The following is a 16,827-nucleotide window of genomic DNA, read 5'->3' as shown; positions in this document are numbered from 1 at the left end:
AAGGCGCCTGGAGGCTGCGGAGGGCAGCGGGCACCGGCTCGCCCTGCCCGTCCCGGCTGCCGCCCCCCCGCGCTGCTGCGCTGGGAAGCCCGGAGGAGGGGGAGGGGGAGGGGAGGCGCTTTGGCAGCGCTGCCTCGCCATGCCGCGGGCTGCCAGCCCGCCTCTCCGCCCGGCCCGGCTGCCGTCGGCCCCCGCGCGCTTCGTCACGCGCCCGCTGGTGCAGGCGCCTCGGCCCCGGGGCTGCGCCGGGCCGCAGGCTGTTGCCACCCGCCCCTCGCGGGGCCGCGGGTGCGCTGGGGTCGGAGTTTGGACGGAGCCCTGGTCCGTGCTGCAGGACGCCCCGCGCCCTCCGCCCTGGCTTTCCCGCTCCCTTTCCTCGTGAACACTTGTCTCCAGTGAAAGATAACCAGTCCTTTGAGACCAAGTAGCTATACAACTTCACTCCAGTTCCTCTGATTTTAGAATGAATCATGTGGAAGCAAAACAGTAAAAAAGGCACTTGAGACACTCGCTGCTTGTAAGGTAGAAAAAATGAAATAGAGGCTTATAGCAGGGGACCAGCAGGGGTTCGGGGGCCTGGTGCGGGTCACCACCTGCCTCCCAGCCATTAACCTCCGTGTGCCATTAACTTCCAGCGTCCTTCACTGGATAAAATCTCCTGTGAGTGCTCTGATGTCCTCCGCCAGAGGGCTCTGGTGTTTCAGGAGAAAATAGGAGGTAAAACATGTCTAAAAAGAAGCCAGCAGCTACAGGCAACTCATCATACAAGCACTAGGAGTTGATAAGATAAGAAGTGTGTGTGTGATGGAGACCCCTTGAACTCGGACCCTCCTCCTTTGTTGCAGTCTCCGGGAAGAGCAGAGGAAAGTGCGGAGAGCTTAGCGAAAGCAGGACCCGGTACAGCAATCTTCCTTTTTAGTTCAATTTTTCTCTTCAGAGAGATCTCCTGCCCTGCCTGCTAGCACTGCAGTCTTCACTTGGAAAACCCACCTCTGTTCTTTCCATTTTTTAAATCATCAAGAATAATATTGATTCTGGAAAATAACAACACTGGCAGCTCAGTTTGTGATGCTGGAAAACTCAAACACAGCTCACTCTCTTCCAGGCTATGCTGTGCTTTGCCCCTTGTTCCTGGCACTCTCTTTCCTACCTTATTTTGGCCTTCTTCTCTGGGGCTATTTGTAAGATATCAGCCGCTTAATCAAAGTCCAAGAGGAGGTCAGGGGACCTGGTACTATCTGTATTTGAAGAGTTTGCAGGTGCACACATGTATACAACAGGGCACATGCTCTCCGCCCTTGCCTTTTTAGGGCCAGTACACAGGCACTTACGTGTAGTTGGTCTAATAAAAGATATCACCTCTGCCACAAGTCTTGGTTCCTTTTGTCTCTAGACCGATGTGGCTACAACCCGGGACCACCCCATGGCCCCCTAACATGTAGTGGTCTAACCACGTGTTGTCTTCCAGCTTCATAATTCTCACATTTTCTGCTCCACAGTGGCACACAGCAAAGCCCTAAAAACATTCAGCAATTTTGAGATCAAGAAGTACCTAGTAAATTCGATGCTTCTCTAGTGTTATGTAGCCACTGAGTGACTGTGAGGGGGATGGAAGGACAGTTTGGGATTTATGTGCTTGCAGTCTGTCTAGATCCTCATTCAGGCATTTCAGCTGTTTTTTAGGATCTGGCCCTTGGTCTATCGTGCACTTTTATATAGTGGGAAAAATTACTTCCTGACATCTGTGGAACCATTCTGATATTGTCAGACATGATTATTTGGCTTCATTACTCAGACTTCACATTGGAAAGATATCAGTGATCACAACATTGTCCTATGGCTTTTTAAACCCACCCGCAGTGCTGGAGTTTATGACCTTGGAACAGAGAATTTCACCAGCTAAAGACATGACAGGTGAAGAAATACTTCTTTTTACTTCTTCTTTTCCATGATCAAGAGTGCTGAATTGGAGAGATACAGGTAATACCTGTCATTTTTAAAAATGTAATTTTCCTTTTATTCAGAAGAATTAAAAATGCTTCTTAGATCATCTTTACCACAATTAGTTCTAGGGTGAAATCTAGTAGGCAGGTTAACAGTGCTGCAAAACAAAATTGTATAGCAGTTGAGGTCAGTAAGTGAAGGATACTTCTGCTTCTCTAGTATAAGAAATAGTGGCATATCTTTTGTGTTCTTTCAGAGTTGTTGAATTTTCTTTCTAGTTAATCTTCCCACTATTACCCTGGATGTGGCACTCAAGGGATGGTGTATATTTTGTCAATCAGCTTCCTTTCAAATGCAGTGAAAATGCAACCTTGTGCATTTAGCTGGACATGGTATGTGAAAGAGAATATTTCACCACTTTCCCTGCTGTTCCTTTCTTCCCTATTCTGAGTGCACAGGCTTCCTAAAAACCTTATTTTCATATAATTTAAGTGGAAAGATGACCTTGTAGGAAATTAGTTTTTGGCCACTCCAGTATCTTCCTGGCCAGCACATTTGGTTGGTACTTTGCACAGACAAAATAGTAATGAAGCTTTAGTACAAAGAGGAGAGGAGACATGGAACAGCAGGGCAGGAAAGTCACTAATGAGAAAGCTATACCTCTTCATCATGCTAACTAGTCAAACAAGATCCAGCTGATTATGAGCTGAAACATTCCTTGGCAGCTTTGCTGGGACATCTGCATGAAAGGGTAAAAGCAGTTGCACAGGATTTGTATGGCTCTTTGCACCCAAAGAGACCCCCTTTTAGTTTTAGATGCTTCTGCCTTCTAGTTTTGTATTTTTTCACCTCTAAGAATCATTTTAGAGATAGCTGAAGGAACTCACTAGCATTGGTTGAATTATAAAAGAAAGATATTTGTTTTATAATTTATTCAACACATAATCAGCCCATCTCTTTAGTTGGGGGAAAAAATTAAAAGTCATCAAACATAGTTGAAAATCTCTAGCAAAATTCCTCTAATATTTATTATTTATAAGTTTGTGTTAAAAATGGTAGCCTTCGTTACTTTCCATGTGTAGTAATGCAATACAGGACTGTAGTAGGGCAATCTAGCCCTTTAAGGGGGGCAGCAAGTGCTGGGGTAGGAGCCCAAGCGTGAGTGCTTAGCTGGAAGCTCCAGAGGAATGAGAAGAGCTAAGGAAGGAGCAGTTTGTGGTTGGGAGGTACACTGAAACCTAGAGAAGTGTCTAGGAAGGGCCAGAGCTAAAAGAGCCCTCTCCTGCTGCCTGAAGAAAAGATAAAGATTTTGCTTTGCTCGTTTGTTTTTTTGGATCAAGGGTATTGCTTGGACTGATGGAGGGGTTGCTAAGGGGACAACACCTGCTGGCCCAGAAGCAGGCACACCAACCTGCATAAACAGGGGGTGGAAAGTGGGCAGCCCTTAGCTGTGAGCCTGCAGAATGGACCCCAAGGCTGGACTGACACTAATGGAGGGGCTGCATCAGCACCAGCAATCAGCATTTCAGCAACAACAGCAGCTGTTGCAGCATCTCTGGATTCAGCAGCAGTTTTGTCAAAAGTTGCAAAAGGAGCAGCAACATTTCGTGCTGAAATTGCTGAAACAAGGGAAGCTCCACGCTCAGGTGTGTGTAGCTTCTGTAACCCAGGTGGGAGAGGGTGGAACATTTACCAGAACGAGGCCTGATGATGAGCCCAAAGTGTTTTTGGAGATTTTTGAGTGGGTGGCTGGGACGGATCAGTGGTTCTGGAAGCAGTGATCTGCATGCTGGTGTCTTACCTGACTGGGGAAAGTCATGCAGCCTATTGGGCTTGCCTGTACCTATGACGCCCTCAAGTCTGTAGCTTTAGATCAAGTGGGGCTCATAGAGGAAGCATACAGGTGAAACTCTGGGGTGGAGCCCTTTCTCCTGGACTCTCAACCCTGAGCAATGATGCAGTGTTCTAGAGACGTATGCACCTGGTAGCTGAAATGGGAATCCAGCTTGCCCATGAAAACCATGTAATTGGTGGCAGTTAAGACAATGTTGCCCGTGGAGGCCTGGCAATGGGTCTGTAAACACTGGGTTATGGATCTTAAGTAGGCAGTCTAGAGTTAAGCAGGACATTTTAGAGTTAGTATTAGTGTGGGGAGTCTCTGGCTGGGTCAAAGGGACAAAATGGGATTGTTTGGACTGGCTGAGGGGTGCATAACAACCTTCTTGCAAGAATTTTTCAGGATATTGCATCTGGGATGATTTTTGCCTGACAGTGTTTAAAAATACCCTTTCAAATATGCTTCAAATAATGATCATTATACAGAAATGTTTTTTCATGCTATTTGCTCTGAAGAATTACCACCATTTTCCTCATCCTTTTAAGACCTCCTCCAAAGATGAGGCATTGATTACAATTACAATAGTGACTAAACAGATATTAGCAATTTTGAATTTGCTATTGATTTAGCACATTTGATATTAGCTTTGGCAAGGGAAATGATTCTATTTGCTATATAACAGACTTTTTGTAGCATAAAATATGTTTTAAAATAAAAAGTCTTGAACAGATTTTGTTAACAAAGAATGATGTCTGTCTATCAATCTGTATCCATATGTGTATAAATGAGTTCTGCCCATTTGACTAAAGTTTTATTTTATCCACAGAATTTTGCTCTATAACTAATAACCTTCATTTGAGATTTCTTTACCACTTATTTATGCCAGTTTGTATTCTACCTGTCGTATGTCTAAATGGATTTAGGCAGCTAAGTGCAATTCTATTCCATCATGTTCAAATTCCTGAAAATCCATAAGTGTAGCTACTTTGTTATATGCTTCCATCTTACTCATAAGATTGTCACAAAGCAGTGAGGAGGAGGAGGAGGAAGAAGAGGAAGACCTATACACCTTTTGTGTTAATAGTTTTTTCAGGTGCTCAAGCAGGGTAAAATAAAATTGCACTTAGACATTTAAGTCCACTTACATGCCTAATAGAAATAGAGTCTGGTTTCTCATGTCTATTTGGTTCTTCACTTTCCCACTTCTAAGCTCTTGAATCCCTGTGGTCTCTAGCTTTTTGAGAGGCTTTGATCTTCCCTTGATTATACCGAGCATAATTGTTGGCAGGTGAGTGTTACAATTCACTGGAATGTTAGAACTCTATCCCCTTCCCCCTACATGCCCTGTCTTTGTGGAAGGATAGGTATAAAAGCTTTCTGTTCAAAATCTCTCTTCAAGATGAAAACACAACCTGCATGCCCCAGGATATCAGGGTGTTTATATGTGTGCTTGGGAAGGCCAGGGGGGAAGGGTGGTGGAGGGGCGGGGTGTTCATGCCTCTCTCTCTGTCTAGGAATATTCCTGAAAACACATTTCAAATGGCATACAATCTCATGGCAAGATAATGTCAAAGTTACTTGTGGTAATTGTGCTTGAAAACATATTTGAAAATTGTTAATATGAATGTTAGTGTCAAATAGACTTTTATCTTCATATAACAGAACAAAAATAATATTATGTGACCTAACTGACAACCACTTATGAGTAGTCAACTAGAAGATAATTTTGTGAGCCCTGATTTTACAAACGTCTCCTATCAAAGTTCACTGTACACTTTGCCATTTCCTCCACTTAGCTGTCATTTGAATCTGCTTGCAGATACTCAGGAGCGGAATATAATGCTAAATTTTGTACTGTCCTAATTGGACATATTTAAAATTACTACAGGTGAGTAATCAGTGTTATTTCAGATATTCATCTTGAGCAGCACCAAGACAGGAAATGAAAGGAGAGAGAGCTACCTGCATCCATCTCTGTGGATAACAGAAGCTGAACTTGATAGGTGGTTGGGCACCAAACTACAAATGGGGAAACCTGATTAAAAAACTAATGCACTCATGTTTTTGTTTTTTGTCTAAATGGATCTCAAAATAGAATAACCAGATTAATTTAATTTTCAAGAATGTGTGTCAAATGGTCCTTGGGTAGAAAGGTGCTGTTCAATCCTTTTAGGTGCACAAATTTGCTTGGTACAACTAGGTCCAGAATTGATTAAAATGAATAGGAATCTTTTCACTGACATAAACAGACACTGATTCTGGCCCTTAGTATGAGTAACTCTTCCATATTGAATAATACAATTCACAGATCCTTTGTCCAATCGTTTTCCGTGTCTACAGGGAAGAAGCTTCTGGCACTTCCCTTGAAAGACAATCCCAACCAAGAGATTTTATGATCAGAATTTTGGAGTAGACAGCCCATTTATATTTCCTTTATCACTTGCAGTCTGTTACTTCTGGTTATATCTTATGGCACCATGATGAGTAATTCCCCTCACTTCCAGTATTCAGACCATTCAAATATCTGTAGAAGGTAATTGGGTCCCCATCCATGCTACCTTTGATTATCACTTAGCATAAGCATCAGCTGCCAATTTCAGATATATAGTTTTAGCACCTGGGATCTTTCTTGATTCTTGGCTGATCTTTCTTCTTGTCTCCCTAAAAGTTCTCATTCCTGAATCTCTAGGCCCACTGACCCTTCCTTGTCCTCCAGAATGTCTAGTAACATGAATAACTTTTTTCTGTTTTTCACCTTTATATTCAAAATCCTTATTTATTGTTTATTTTGAACCACTGGCTTGTACTCATGGTATACAACAATTAATAATTCCTTTAATACCAACACTTCTATTGGGTTTACCAGTCATCATATGTTTTCCATTATTTGTATATAGCTCAAATATATACAAGCCATCCTTGTGACTGTAGTTTGGAGTCCACAACTTTCTTGGCTCATTCCATCTGAGCCTTTTTTGATTGAAAACAGAAAAGCAAAACTTCTAAAACTTATGTGGAGCTATACATATACAATGTTTTAATCGTTATGCCATTATGGAATCATTATGTTAAATCAAAAGAAGCCATATCTACTGAGAGCTACAATGATATACCATGGTAAAGAGTAATCAAAAAGAAATGCAAATGAGACAAAAATCCACAGAGTAATAATACACAGAGGGCATGTATACACGTTCATTAATGCTCCGTAGTTACTGCTCATGAAGTTTAATACTTGGTTAACCAAGTACTAAAGTAATATGCAGTAATTCGTGCTACTGTGCAGCAGCACTGGCACATGGGTTTTTAGTGATGCTTACTGTGCAGTAGTTTAATACTACTGCACAGTAGTGTATTAGCATGGTTTTTGCCTGGCACACTATTGCACAGTGTTATTAGGTGACTGTACAGTTAGTGTCTCATGTAGATGTGCCCAGTGTATAGTAAAGTTGCACTAGTTAAGATAAGGCAAAGGATACATTCAATTTCACACAAAGAAAGGGCCTAGAATACTAGAAATGTTCACAATGGGTATGGAGATACAAATCCTGGTTTTTAAGCATCAGACTTCTTGCAGGCCATCGTCATCTGCTCCTAATGTCATATCTTCTTTTTGATGGGTCCTGCTTGTGTCAAGCCTTGAACTCAGGGGTGTAACATTTTTGAATGTTTGAGCTGTGTCCTGTCTTGTTTCCTTTCTATTGCTAAATGACTCTTACCACAGGACTCTCTTAGGAATTAAGCTATGCTTTTCCTTTTGCAATTTTCGCATGCCTAAATCGTTTTTCCTTTTCAGTGCACTCTCTCAGGCAAGTTCCTATTGCTTTATACTTAATCCTGTTCATAAGTTAATGCCTCTTTACTTTCTCATTGATGGCTGATTCTGAAACAAAATGCTCTATCTACTCTTCCCCCATTTCTCTCTTCAAAACTCCTGTACCTTTCCTACTGCTTCTTTCAGAGATTCAGGATTTCCTCTCCTCTCTTCTCCTATTCAGGGAGTTTTTAATTAAAATTAGAAATTACTAAAAATACAGGTTTGCAGTCCCAGTGTTTAATGTTTTAATTATATTCAAAAGTTCTAATTTATAAGTAAGGACCTACTTCATAGTTTTGCAGATTTAGTGTCCATGACATCCACAAAATCAACAACAACAACACAACTTAATAAAAATAAAATGCTGGCTCCCCAGTGGGAGCCACCGGTCCTTGCTGCTGGGAGGGGAAGGTGGCAGCTGGTGAGGTGGCATGAAGGGCAGCAGACAAGATGGTGGCTACATCCCCCCCACCACTAGGGCCTCTCCGGCAATCAGCACCAAGGGGTGGGGCTTCAGGAGGGGCAGCCAGTAATCACAATGATGGCTGCTCTCTCATCCCCCCTTCCCTCCAGAGCCTCTCAGCCAATCAGCACTGAGGGGCAGGGCTGCCACAAAATCGGCTCTGTTTGCTGGGTTCTGGACACAAAAAACCCTTTGTTTTGCCACAATTTAATGAGGTCTCTAATTATAAGGTAAGAAGCACATAGATTAGATTACATGAACTACCTAATTCACAGCATCAGCAAAATGTTCCTTTCCTATATCTTGCTAAGTAACTAGTTTAACTGCAGTACTTACTATTAATGTTGCATCAGGTTGACTCTTAATGCTTATTTTATATAGCCTCAAAACACTACTCTCAGGTAGAAAGAGCTATTTCCTTCCTTTTAGTAAGAAATTGAAAGACTTTTCCAAGGTACATGAGAAATCTGCAATTGAGGCCAGAATTAAACCTGTATTTTTCAGATCTCAACGAAATCTCTAAACAATAAGACTACCCTTCTGCTCCTAGCCTCTTCTCTCTCTGTCTCTGTCTCATGATTTTACAGTCATAATGGCTCTGTGAACAGTAATCAAAATCAGGGAGGGGATAGGTAGCAAGGGTTTCCAAGTGCTTGTAGGACATTAAGCACTGCCAGTATCACAACACACCTGTGAAGCAGGCTAGCTATGACAGGGGTATCAAAGGTCCAACCTGTGGGCTGGATCTGTTCTGCAGAGTCCCATCCTCTTGCCCCTGGTGTTATGTTTGAGTCTAGAGTTGGCCCATATATGACATGTATAGGGCCTGGGATGCACACTGCACACACTGCCTGCTCCAACCAGCTCAAGACCTGTGCTACACATAGCTACTCCTTTGCATGATCTGGGACACACACCTCATGTGGTGTCTGCTCGGGTCAGTCCAGGACCCATCCTGACTGTGATGTTCCCTCTCCCCACCACCAGCCAGAGTAGGTGCCACATGTGTTGGATCTGGCATGTGGGGGAGGGATGAGGAGGGCACAGGTCCATAGGGCTGGCCACATGCTGTTCTTTTTGCTTGTGAGTGGCCCTTTCCCAGTCATCTGGCTCCAAGGAGCCAGATGAGTTTGACACCCCCGCATTATGACATACATTCTGGAGATGAGTAAGTGATAGGCTAGAAAGGTTACACAAGTTATTCAATGTCACAAAGCAGATTAGTGGCAGAGACGGGAGTAGACTCTCCAGAGACTCCTGCTAGCTAGTTTCTGGTACGGTCCCTGGGGACATCTTCTCCGTAATATAGTAGCTATACCATACACAGTAATCTACTCAAAAAATGCACAGGAGATGCATATTAAATAAATCGCAGTGCAGCAAACAAATCATCTTACAGTGAGTGTAGCTCATTATCATGCACTTCATAAGACACAGGTTTCTTTTGTAGTCTTGCAGCATTGTTCCAGTAAGTAGCAAAGCACACACTATGACTCATGAATCAAATATCCATTTTCTTCTGTAAGCATGTTTTTGTTTCCACAGCTCCATCATGTCTCGTGATAAGAAGTTGCATTTCTAACTGACTTTAAATTAGATTTTTTTTTGCACATTCTCAAGATCTGATTCTTTGTAGTTTAAATATTCTCATTCCTTAAAGTTAGAGAGATAAACTGAGAGTGCTTTTGAAAGGGCTCAATAAGAAAGATACTAAATATGCCCTCTAAATTAATATTGCTCCATCAGCTGTAAGCAGAAGTTTCCATCGATTTCAGTAAGACTGTGTGTCTAGATCTTGATGGTACAGACTACCCGGGAGAGGCAGGGAGCAGAGTGCCTAAACCATAACCACCTCCTCCCCAAAAACCTAAATTAGAGTTATGTGTGAGAGTACATAGCAGTGATTTTTAAAGGTAAAAACAAGAATCTTATCGTTGTCCCTGAAACAAGAAATTCAAAGTTAGGGTTAAACTTAAAAGAAATCAAACCTGTTTAGGAATGCTTAGCTGAGATGTCCAGACAACCTTAACTCTGCCCTTCAGTTTTCCTACGAAGAAAAAAAATTGAAAGAAGCCCTGTAAATCTCAAAATTAATTTATTCTGGGTCTATGAAGCACTCCGCTGGTAGTCAAAAGGCCTAGATTCACTTCCTGGCCCTGCTACTAGCCTGCTGGGTGACTATGGCAGTCAGTCTCAGTTTCTCCATCTGTAAAATCCAGTTAAAGCTTCTGATTTCCTTTGTAAAATATTTTGAGATGTGCTGATGTACCATGCTGTACCAGTATCAGGTATGAATTTTTGGTAAAAAATATTAATCATAATTATATGATCACCATTTGGGAGATCTCATGACAGTTAAGGAAACCCTGCAAAGCTTGCTAAGGCTATTGGTCTTGGGAACGGCAGAGGATTCAGCAAGGCATGCTGTGAGAAGAGCAGTCTGTATAAGCAGATCTCTCCACCTCAGTAATGGAGGGAGGTACATTTCGAGTCCTGCGGTTTTGTTGGGAAGAAAAACTTTTAGGGGAAAAAATCCTCTATGACGAATCAGGTTTCAGAACCACGTAAGAAAGGAAACATGAGACAGGAAATTCCTTTACTAAAAGTAACCTGAGAGAGAATGTTTTATGGCTGGCCTGTAATACTTCCAAAGGACTAGGAAAAGCAAAGCCGGTGGGAATCAGAATATTCCTAGTTTGACTGACTGCTCAAGGGCTGTGGCCTATTTTTGTCTTGGAGTTTGCTGCAACTGTAGGACAAACTCTGCTGTGGTCTCTCCTGCCAGCATGGATGGCTGCTGCCATGGCAGAGGTGCAAGGAAACAGCTGTTTAGCAGTTCCTGCCCTCACTGCCTCGAGGCTTGGGAGGTGGAGGAAAGAGCACCCTCTTTGGATGGTTAGCTGCATAGATGGCCTGAAAGGCATGCCTGAAGACAGCTTGCAATTAAAGAAATTATTTTGAGAAAATCTTGTTGATCTAATAACAGATATCACCTCTGTCCACAAGCCCCGATTGCTTTTTCCTCTATACCAATATGGCTACAACCTGGACACCTGCCTGAAGACAGGGCATTCCCCGACAAGCTCAAAGGCATGGTTCCTGCCTTGAGGTGTTTACAGGCTAATATGACATGGCAGTGTGAGGAAAAACAGAGTAGAGAGAGGCAATCAAGGGAAAGGGACACTGTGGGCTAAAAAGAAAATGTAATTGCTTCGGGTTCTGTAAACAATATCTTTTATTTGATAAATTTCTCATGATGCCGTATTCGTACGTCCAGGAAAGATCGCGGTGTTCTTAGAATTCAAGGAGGCTGGATGCAATGACCGGAGCTGACATTTACCTGGCACGCCACTTGGAACAGCTCTAGCCTGGCACAATATAGCTTGGACGTGAGTGCTCGCTGGGCAGCAGTCACAGAAAGGGGGAGGGGAGGGGGGAACAGGAAGAGGGCAGACCTGCTGTGGCCTGAGGAGCTCCAGTGAGGCATCACCATGCACAAACGGTACTCTGGGGAGCTTGTACCAGTGCTTTTGTTGGGTTTTTGGGGGGCGAGATGTTGAAATTTCACGTCTCAGGCCAAATAAGTTCTGAATTCTACTGACGGAGCAAAGCTCAATTGTTCAAGTCTGCGTGGTGCTAGGATTGAGCTGGTACCAGGTATATCAGGGGACAGCACATTGTACCAGGGGCTGCAGGCTGGTGCAGATTCAGGCTAGGGCCCTGGAACCTGAGTTACTCACAAGACATCATGAGCAAAAGAGAAGTGAACGCATGCGTATGACACGTGCTTGTGGGGCTACAATCACTACTCCCAGGACAGAGCCTATGGGGGCTGCTGCTCACTTCATCCAGGACACTCGATTTTGTTATCTTGGTTCCAGAAACAGAGCCAGGCAGCTTTTGTTCCAGATCCATCTTCCAGCCTCTCCCAGGCAGGATCAGCCACTGGAGGACTGGAGAGCAGGGTTCATGAGAACTGACATTAATGTATTAGCATAACGCTCTCAGTGAATGAGGGATTCCCTGGAAATTACTTCCTTACTGGGCCCTCCTTCCTCCCCCTGCAGAAATCAGACACCGGATTTCTAATCACTCCCCTTTTCAGGAAAAGCTGCTCTGCTCTTTCTGTACGAAGAAGCTTTCTCTCTGCATTAATTTCCCTCTACCGCCTGCCATGCAACTTTACACTTTCCTCTCCAGCTAGGAGTTTGCTAAATACGCTGAGTCCACTGTATTGTTTCCCCCAACTAAAACATGCCATATGTCCAGAGAAGCTGGATTGCAAACTTTTCCTTTTGGGTTCAGTTCCTTCACATTCCAGTGCTCTGCTATGGTAGAAATCCTCCACCGGGCAGATTTTTCTATCCAGACAAGAAGCAAGGTCAGTGACTGCTCTCATTTTAATTAAACAATTGTGTTTAATTCTAAACTTGGCATCCTTTCTCCCCATGCTCCTGATGGAAACAACCCAGGGTCACAAAGCTCTAAGTAAAGAGGTTCAGTTTATTCCTTTGTATGCGGTGTCTGCTGAAACCTCTGCTTCTGTATTTGCACAGCGTTTCATTACTTTTAGAGTATCTAACTTCCAAACAGCTCTGTGATTGATTTATTTTCACCAAGTCAGACTTGCTGCTTTCCAACATTATGCACACACTGAAGACTAAACCTTGCAAGGGGCTGTGTGAGTTGCATTTTTTTTTTAATCTTGCAATGTACCATTGACTAAAGTAGCTCACAGCATTTTGGAATATAAACTTGTGACACTCTCCTTGTCACACTTTTGAGACAAAGAGCTTGCAACTTTTGATTTTAAACGTGATACCAATAATACATAATGCTGACAGCTCAGACTGGGTAGTTCTGTTATTTTCTGGAAGCAATGAGGTTAGATAGCAGTTGAATAGTCTACTGTTGAAACCTATCTGCATTATACATTTAATCTTAAGAGTCACCTATCTAAAAGCCTATATCATCATAACATTTAGGAAGTTCAGTGTCCTGTAAATGTACCTTCTCTTCTACATGCAATGCTGTGATGCAGCGCCATGTATTAGAGAAGAAATATAGCGATTTGGAACCCAGATTACCTCCCTCTGAATGCTAAATCGATTGTGGTTATTTCTTTCCAGTGAGGAGGGGAAATTAAACCACTGAACTGTATCTGAGTGAAACGTTTCAGTTGTGGTCTGGTGTGGGGTCAGAAGGAGACATCTCAGCTGTATAGACTGACATAACTCTTAGAAAATGGGGTAATGGTGTTACCTGGCCTTCGCTGTGTACCTGATTAATACTTCTGCAAGGTTTTGGACAATCTGAAAAACCAACCTATAAGTGAAAAAAACACAGGTTTGGGAACACTGATGCTGCGGAAAGCCTCAGCACAGCAGGAAAGTGGGAGATGATGAAAATTTCACATTCTGAAAATGGTTTTCTAGTCTAGTCTCCAGGCTTCATCCTGACGATTAAAGAGATTGGGCACTGGGGAGAAAAATCACCTAAATGTCTCAGGCCTTATGAAAAAAACAACTGGATAAATAAATTGGCCAAGGACTAAACAACACATTACCTTGGTGTTTATCATTGGCTGCAGGAAAAACCAGTAGAAATGATCATTTGTCTTGGTGACAATAAGAGGAAGAGGGGTAGGTTAGGAAGATCAGGAAGAGGTGACTGTTGCTTTGCCAGGCTCTGGGAAATGGATGTAGAATATAAATGCATATTCTATATATCAAAAGCTCTCTATTTTTTCTAAGAGTCTAAAAATGGTTTTGAATAAACAAAAATCCCAACCTGACTTACAGTTGTTTGCTTCTGGGAAAGAGAAGAGGATTTAGTTTAGTGGACTGATGCAGTGATAAGTCTGAAGTGTTATCACAGTCAGAAAGGAGATTCCAGAAATAAGCTAAACCCAGCCTCTCATCTAGCCGAAGTGACTACAGATGTTCTATTCAGTAAGTGGCTGGAGCAAATGTGGCTTACTGGGCACGTGCAAACGACATTTAAGAAGAGCTATTGTTAAATGCTGAAAGTGTATTTGAATTCATATTCCCTCTGGGTGAATCTGCTGTTCCTCTGGATTCTGCAAGTACACTCAGAGCTACGTACACATAGTCTTTCTCTGGCCCTGGAGGGGCTCCTTCCAGAAATGGACAATGACAACGGACAATGATCTGTATGCTATCCAGGTGGGTCAAAGGAAGTCGGGGTGAAACAGTGCCAAAGACATGTTGGAAACTTGAAGCCAGGGTGCAACAATGGCAAGTGATAAAGTATCTCTTCTTGTAAAGGGACTTTATCAACTTAAAACACATCTTTCTGTCTGAAAGCCTCAGATTCTCTCAGGTTACATGAGTCACCACTTAGAGACCAGACCATTTAAGAAAGCAAATATTTGTCTCTGTTTCCATTTGATTACTGTGTGCATTTGTCAGCATTTTGTGCACCACAATTTTCAATACAAGTATGCAGTCATTGAGATTTGACTGCATACTGCAAAAGACGAGACAAAAACACCCAAACAGTTTAAAAGACAAGCAAACCTGTCTGCAACCTACTAAACTAGCACCTAAACTCATTGGAAATCTCTCACAGTCAAGGATGATTGTCTTATCTGTGGGTCTGAAGATGGTTAATGAGGCCTACCCGGGATCAACAGACTGTTGCAGCTCGGGCACAAGTTTCTGTGTGGGGAGGGTGACTGGGTTCTTGGTTTGGTTCTCGACATGCTGTTTCTACTGCTCCTGTTTTTCCATCTCCTGTTGTCATGGTTAAGTTTCAAAGTACTGAGACCTTTGCAGCAGACTCTCCCTCCTTTTGGGGCAGTACTAGGTGATAATCTCCCACAAATTGATATTGATGCTGCATTTTTTCAGGCTAGCTTTGAGGATCTCCTTGAAGCACTTTCTCTGCTATGCCTTGACTGAGCTGGGAGGATAAAACTTGCTTTGGGAGTTGGAGTTGGGTATCTGGAAGATATGGCTGGCCTGGCAAAACTGATGTTGGATGAGCAGTGCCTCACTGATCATAGTGTTTGCTTGCAAGAGTATACTAACCTCTTGGTGTGTCTGTCTACCCACTGGATTCACAGGAGCTTCTGCAGGCAGTGTTGATGGTACTTCTCCAGAGACTTGAGGTGTCTTCTGTACGTTGCTTGCATCTCAGCTCTGTACAGTAAGGTGGGGACCACAACTGCCTGATAACAATGATAACCCACGAGCTCCGTTTTGGGTCTTATGTCACAATCTTAAACCACCTGTTTCCTCAGGCATTCAAAGGGTGCACTTGCACATTTGAGGCCATGTTGGATTTCTTCATAGTGTCAACCTTCTGCGAGAGATGGATTCCAAGGTACAGGAAATACTGTGTCCTCCAGAGTTTACTGTGAATCTGAATTACTGGAGCTGGAGACTGCTCATTAAGAGCTTGTTGATGGAGGATCTTAGTCTCCTGAATGTTAAGCATCAGTCCCATTTTCTTGAATGCCTCAGTAAAAACGTTGATGATTGCCTGAAGGTCTGCTTTCAAGTGAGCACAGGCTACAGCATCATCAGTGTAATGGAGCTTGATGATTGAGGTCAGGGTGGTTTTGGTTTGGAGTCGGCTGAGATTACAGAGTTTACCGTTCATTCAGTAGTTTAGCTCCACTCTGACTGGCAGCTTGTTGGTGTTCAGATGTAGCATCATGGTAAGAAATATCGAGAAGCGTGATGATGTAGTGGTGACATATTTGGATGGGTATCCATACTTCAGAAAGATCCTCCACAGTGGTTCTTGATGACAGAGTCGAAGCCTTCTGTGAGGTCAAAGAAGACCATGTAGTGAGGTTTATGTTGTTCCCAGCATTTTTCCTGCAGCTGGTGAACTGTGACGATCATGTCAGTTGTGTCTCTTGATGCCCTAAAGCCACACTGAGATTTCAGGAGGAGCTTTTCAGCAAGTAGAAGTAGATGGCTTAGGAGGGTTCTCACAATGATCGTTCCTGTGGTAGACAGCCAGGCGATCCTTCTGTAATTTCTTGAAGATTGTCACAGTCATGGTGTCCTAAACTAATCTGCAGGTGAGGTACTTTTCAAGAATTGCTTGTGTAAACACCAGCGTGTCTACCATTTGCTAGTGAGTCATGCCAACCTTGCACAGCTAAAGGCACTCATTATAAATGCAAAAACCCCAGGACAAAAACTGACCACAGTAGCACAGTAGATTTTTGGCTCTAGTTATCATAGCAGTGCAAGCCCTCCTGCTGGCATTTCCTGTCCAGCCAATAAGGCCACAATCATCTTCAGGATTTCAGTTGAAAAATACTGTCCTGGATTGCAAATCGTGAACATGCCTTCTGATTAGATCAGCTTAAAACTGGAGCAAGGATCTTTCTGCCAGGGGAAGGATGGAGAGGAGGCTGAAGAGGAACACAATTGTGGCTTTGAGGAGCTCCAACAGAATGGAGGAGATGCAGTAACTTTCCAAGTCCACTCTCTACTGTTGCTGCTGCAGAGGACTTAATATCTTGAATGCTTTCTGTGAGGATTTTACAGGGAAAATGCCAAGCCAGAGATCAAACGTGGAAGCCCTCTCACTAGAGCAGAATGACTGGCTTGTCCTGCTTTCCTCAGAAATACTTGGGTGGTAGTGGATGGGTCCTTCTCAACCTGGAAGGACGTGGGCGGTGGGGTCCCCCAGGGCTTGGTCCTCGGGCCCGCACTGTTCAACATCTTCATCAGCGATTTGGATGAGGGGGTAAAAAGCACCCTGTTCAAATTTGCTGATGAC

At 43.2% G+C, this 16,827-nt stretch overlaps 2 protein-coding genes across 4 annotated transcripts in view; one reads left to right on the top strand and one right to left on the bottom strand.

Moving 5' to 3' along the window:
• RXFP3 (relaxin/insulin like family peptide receptor 3) overlaps window positions 1-3,763 on the bottom strand; it is a 6,988-nt gene extending 3,225 nt beyond the window's left edge. Inside the window, exon 1 of the mRNA XM_019531685.1 lies at window positions 3,746-3,763. Coding sequence (XP_019387230.1) covers window positions 3,746-3,763 — 18 coding nt within the window. The remainder of the gene's footprint in view (window positions 1-3,745) is intronic.
• Window positions 3,764-12,171: 8,408 nt separating this feature from the next.
• The window catches only part of ADAMTS12 (ADAM metallopeptidase with thrombospondin type 1 motif 12), a 344,985-nt gene continuing 340,329 nt past the window's right edge, over window positions 12,172-16,827 (top strand). For 2 of the 3 annotated variants that reach the window (XR_002100368.1, XM_019531927.1), the window contains exon 1: window positions 12,172-12,442. Coding sequence is in view for 2 of the 3 variants with exons in the window: in XM_019531927.1 (XP_019387472.1) it covers window positions 12,316-12,442 (127 nt within the window). In the remaining variant the exon portion in view is untranslated. The remainder of the gene's footprint in view (window positions 12,443-16,827) is intronic. The other variant, XM_019531926.1, reaches the window with a different exon arrangement.

This window comes from Crocodylus porosus, unplaced genomic scaffold (genome assembly GCF_001723895.1).
Source record: "Crocodylus porosus isolate Cpor-Errol unplaced genomic scaffold, CroPor_comp1, whole genome shotgun sequence".
Lineage (NCBI taxonomy): Eukaryota > Metazoa > Chordata > Crocodylia > Crocodylidae > Crocodylus > Crocodylus porosus.
Note: the sequence above shows the minus strand (reverse complement) of the source record. Positions and strands in the feature narration are given on the sequence as shown.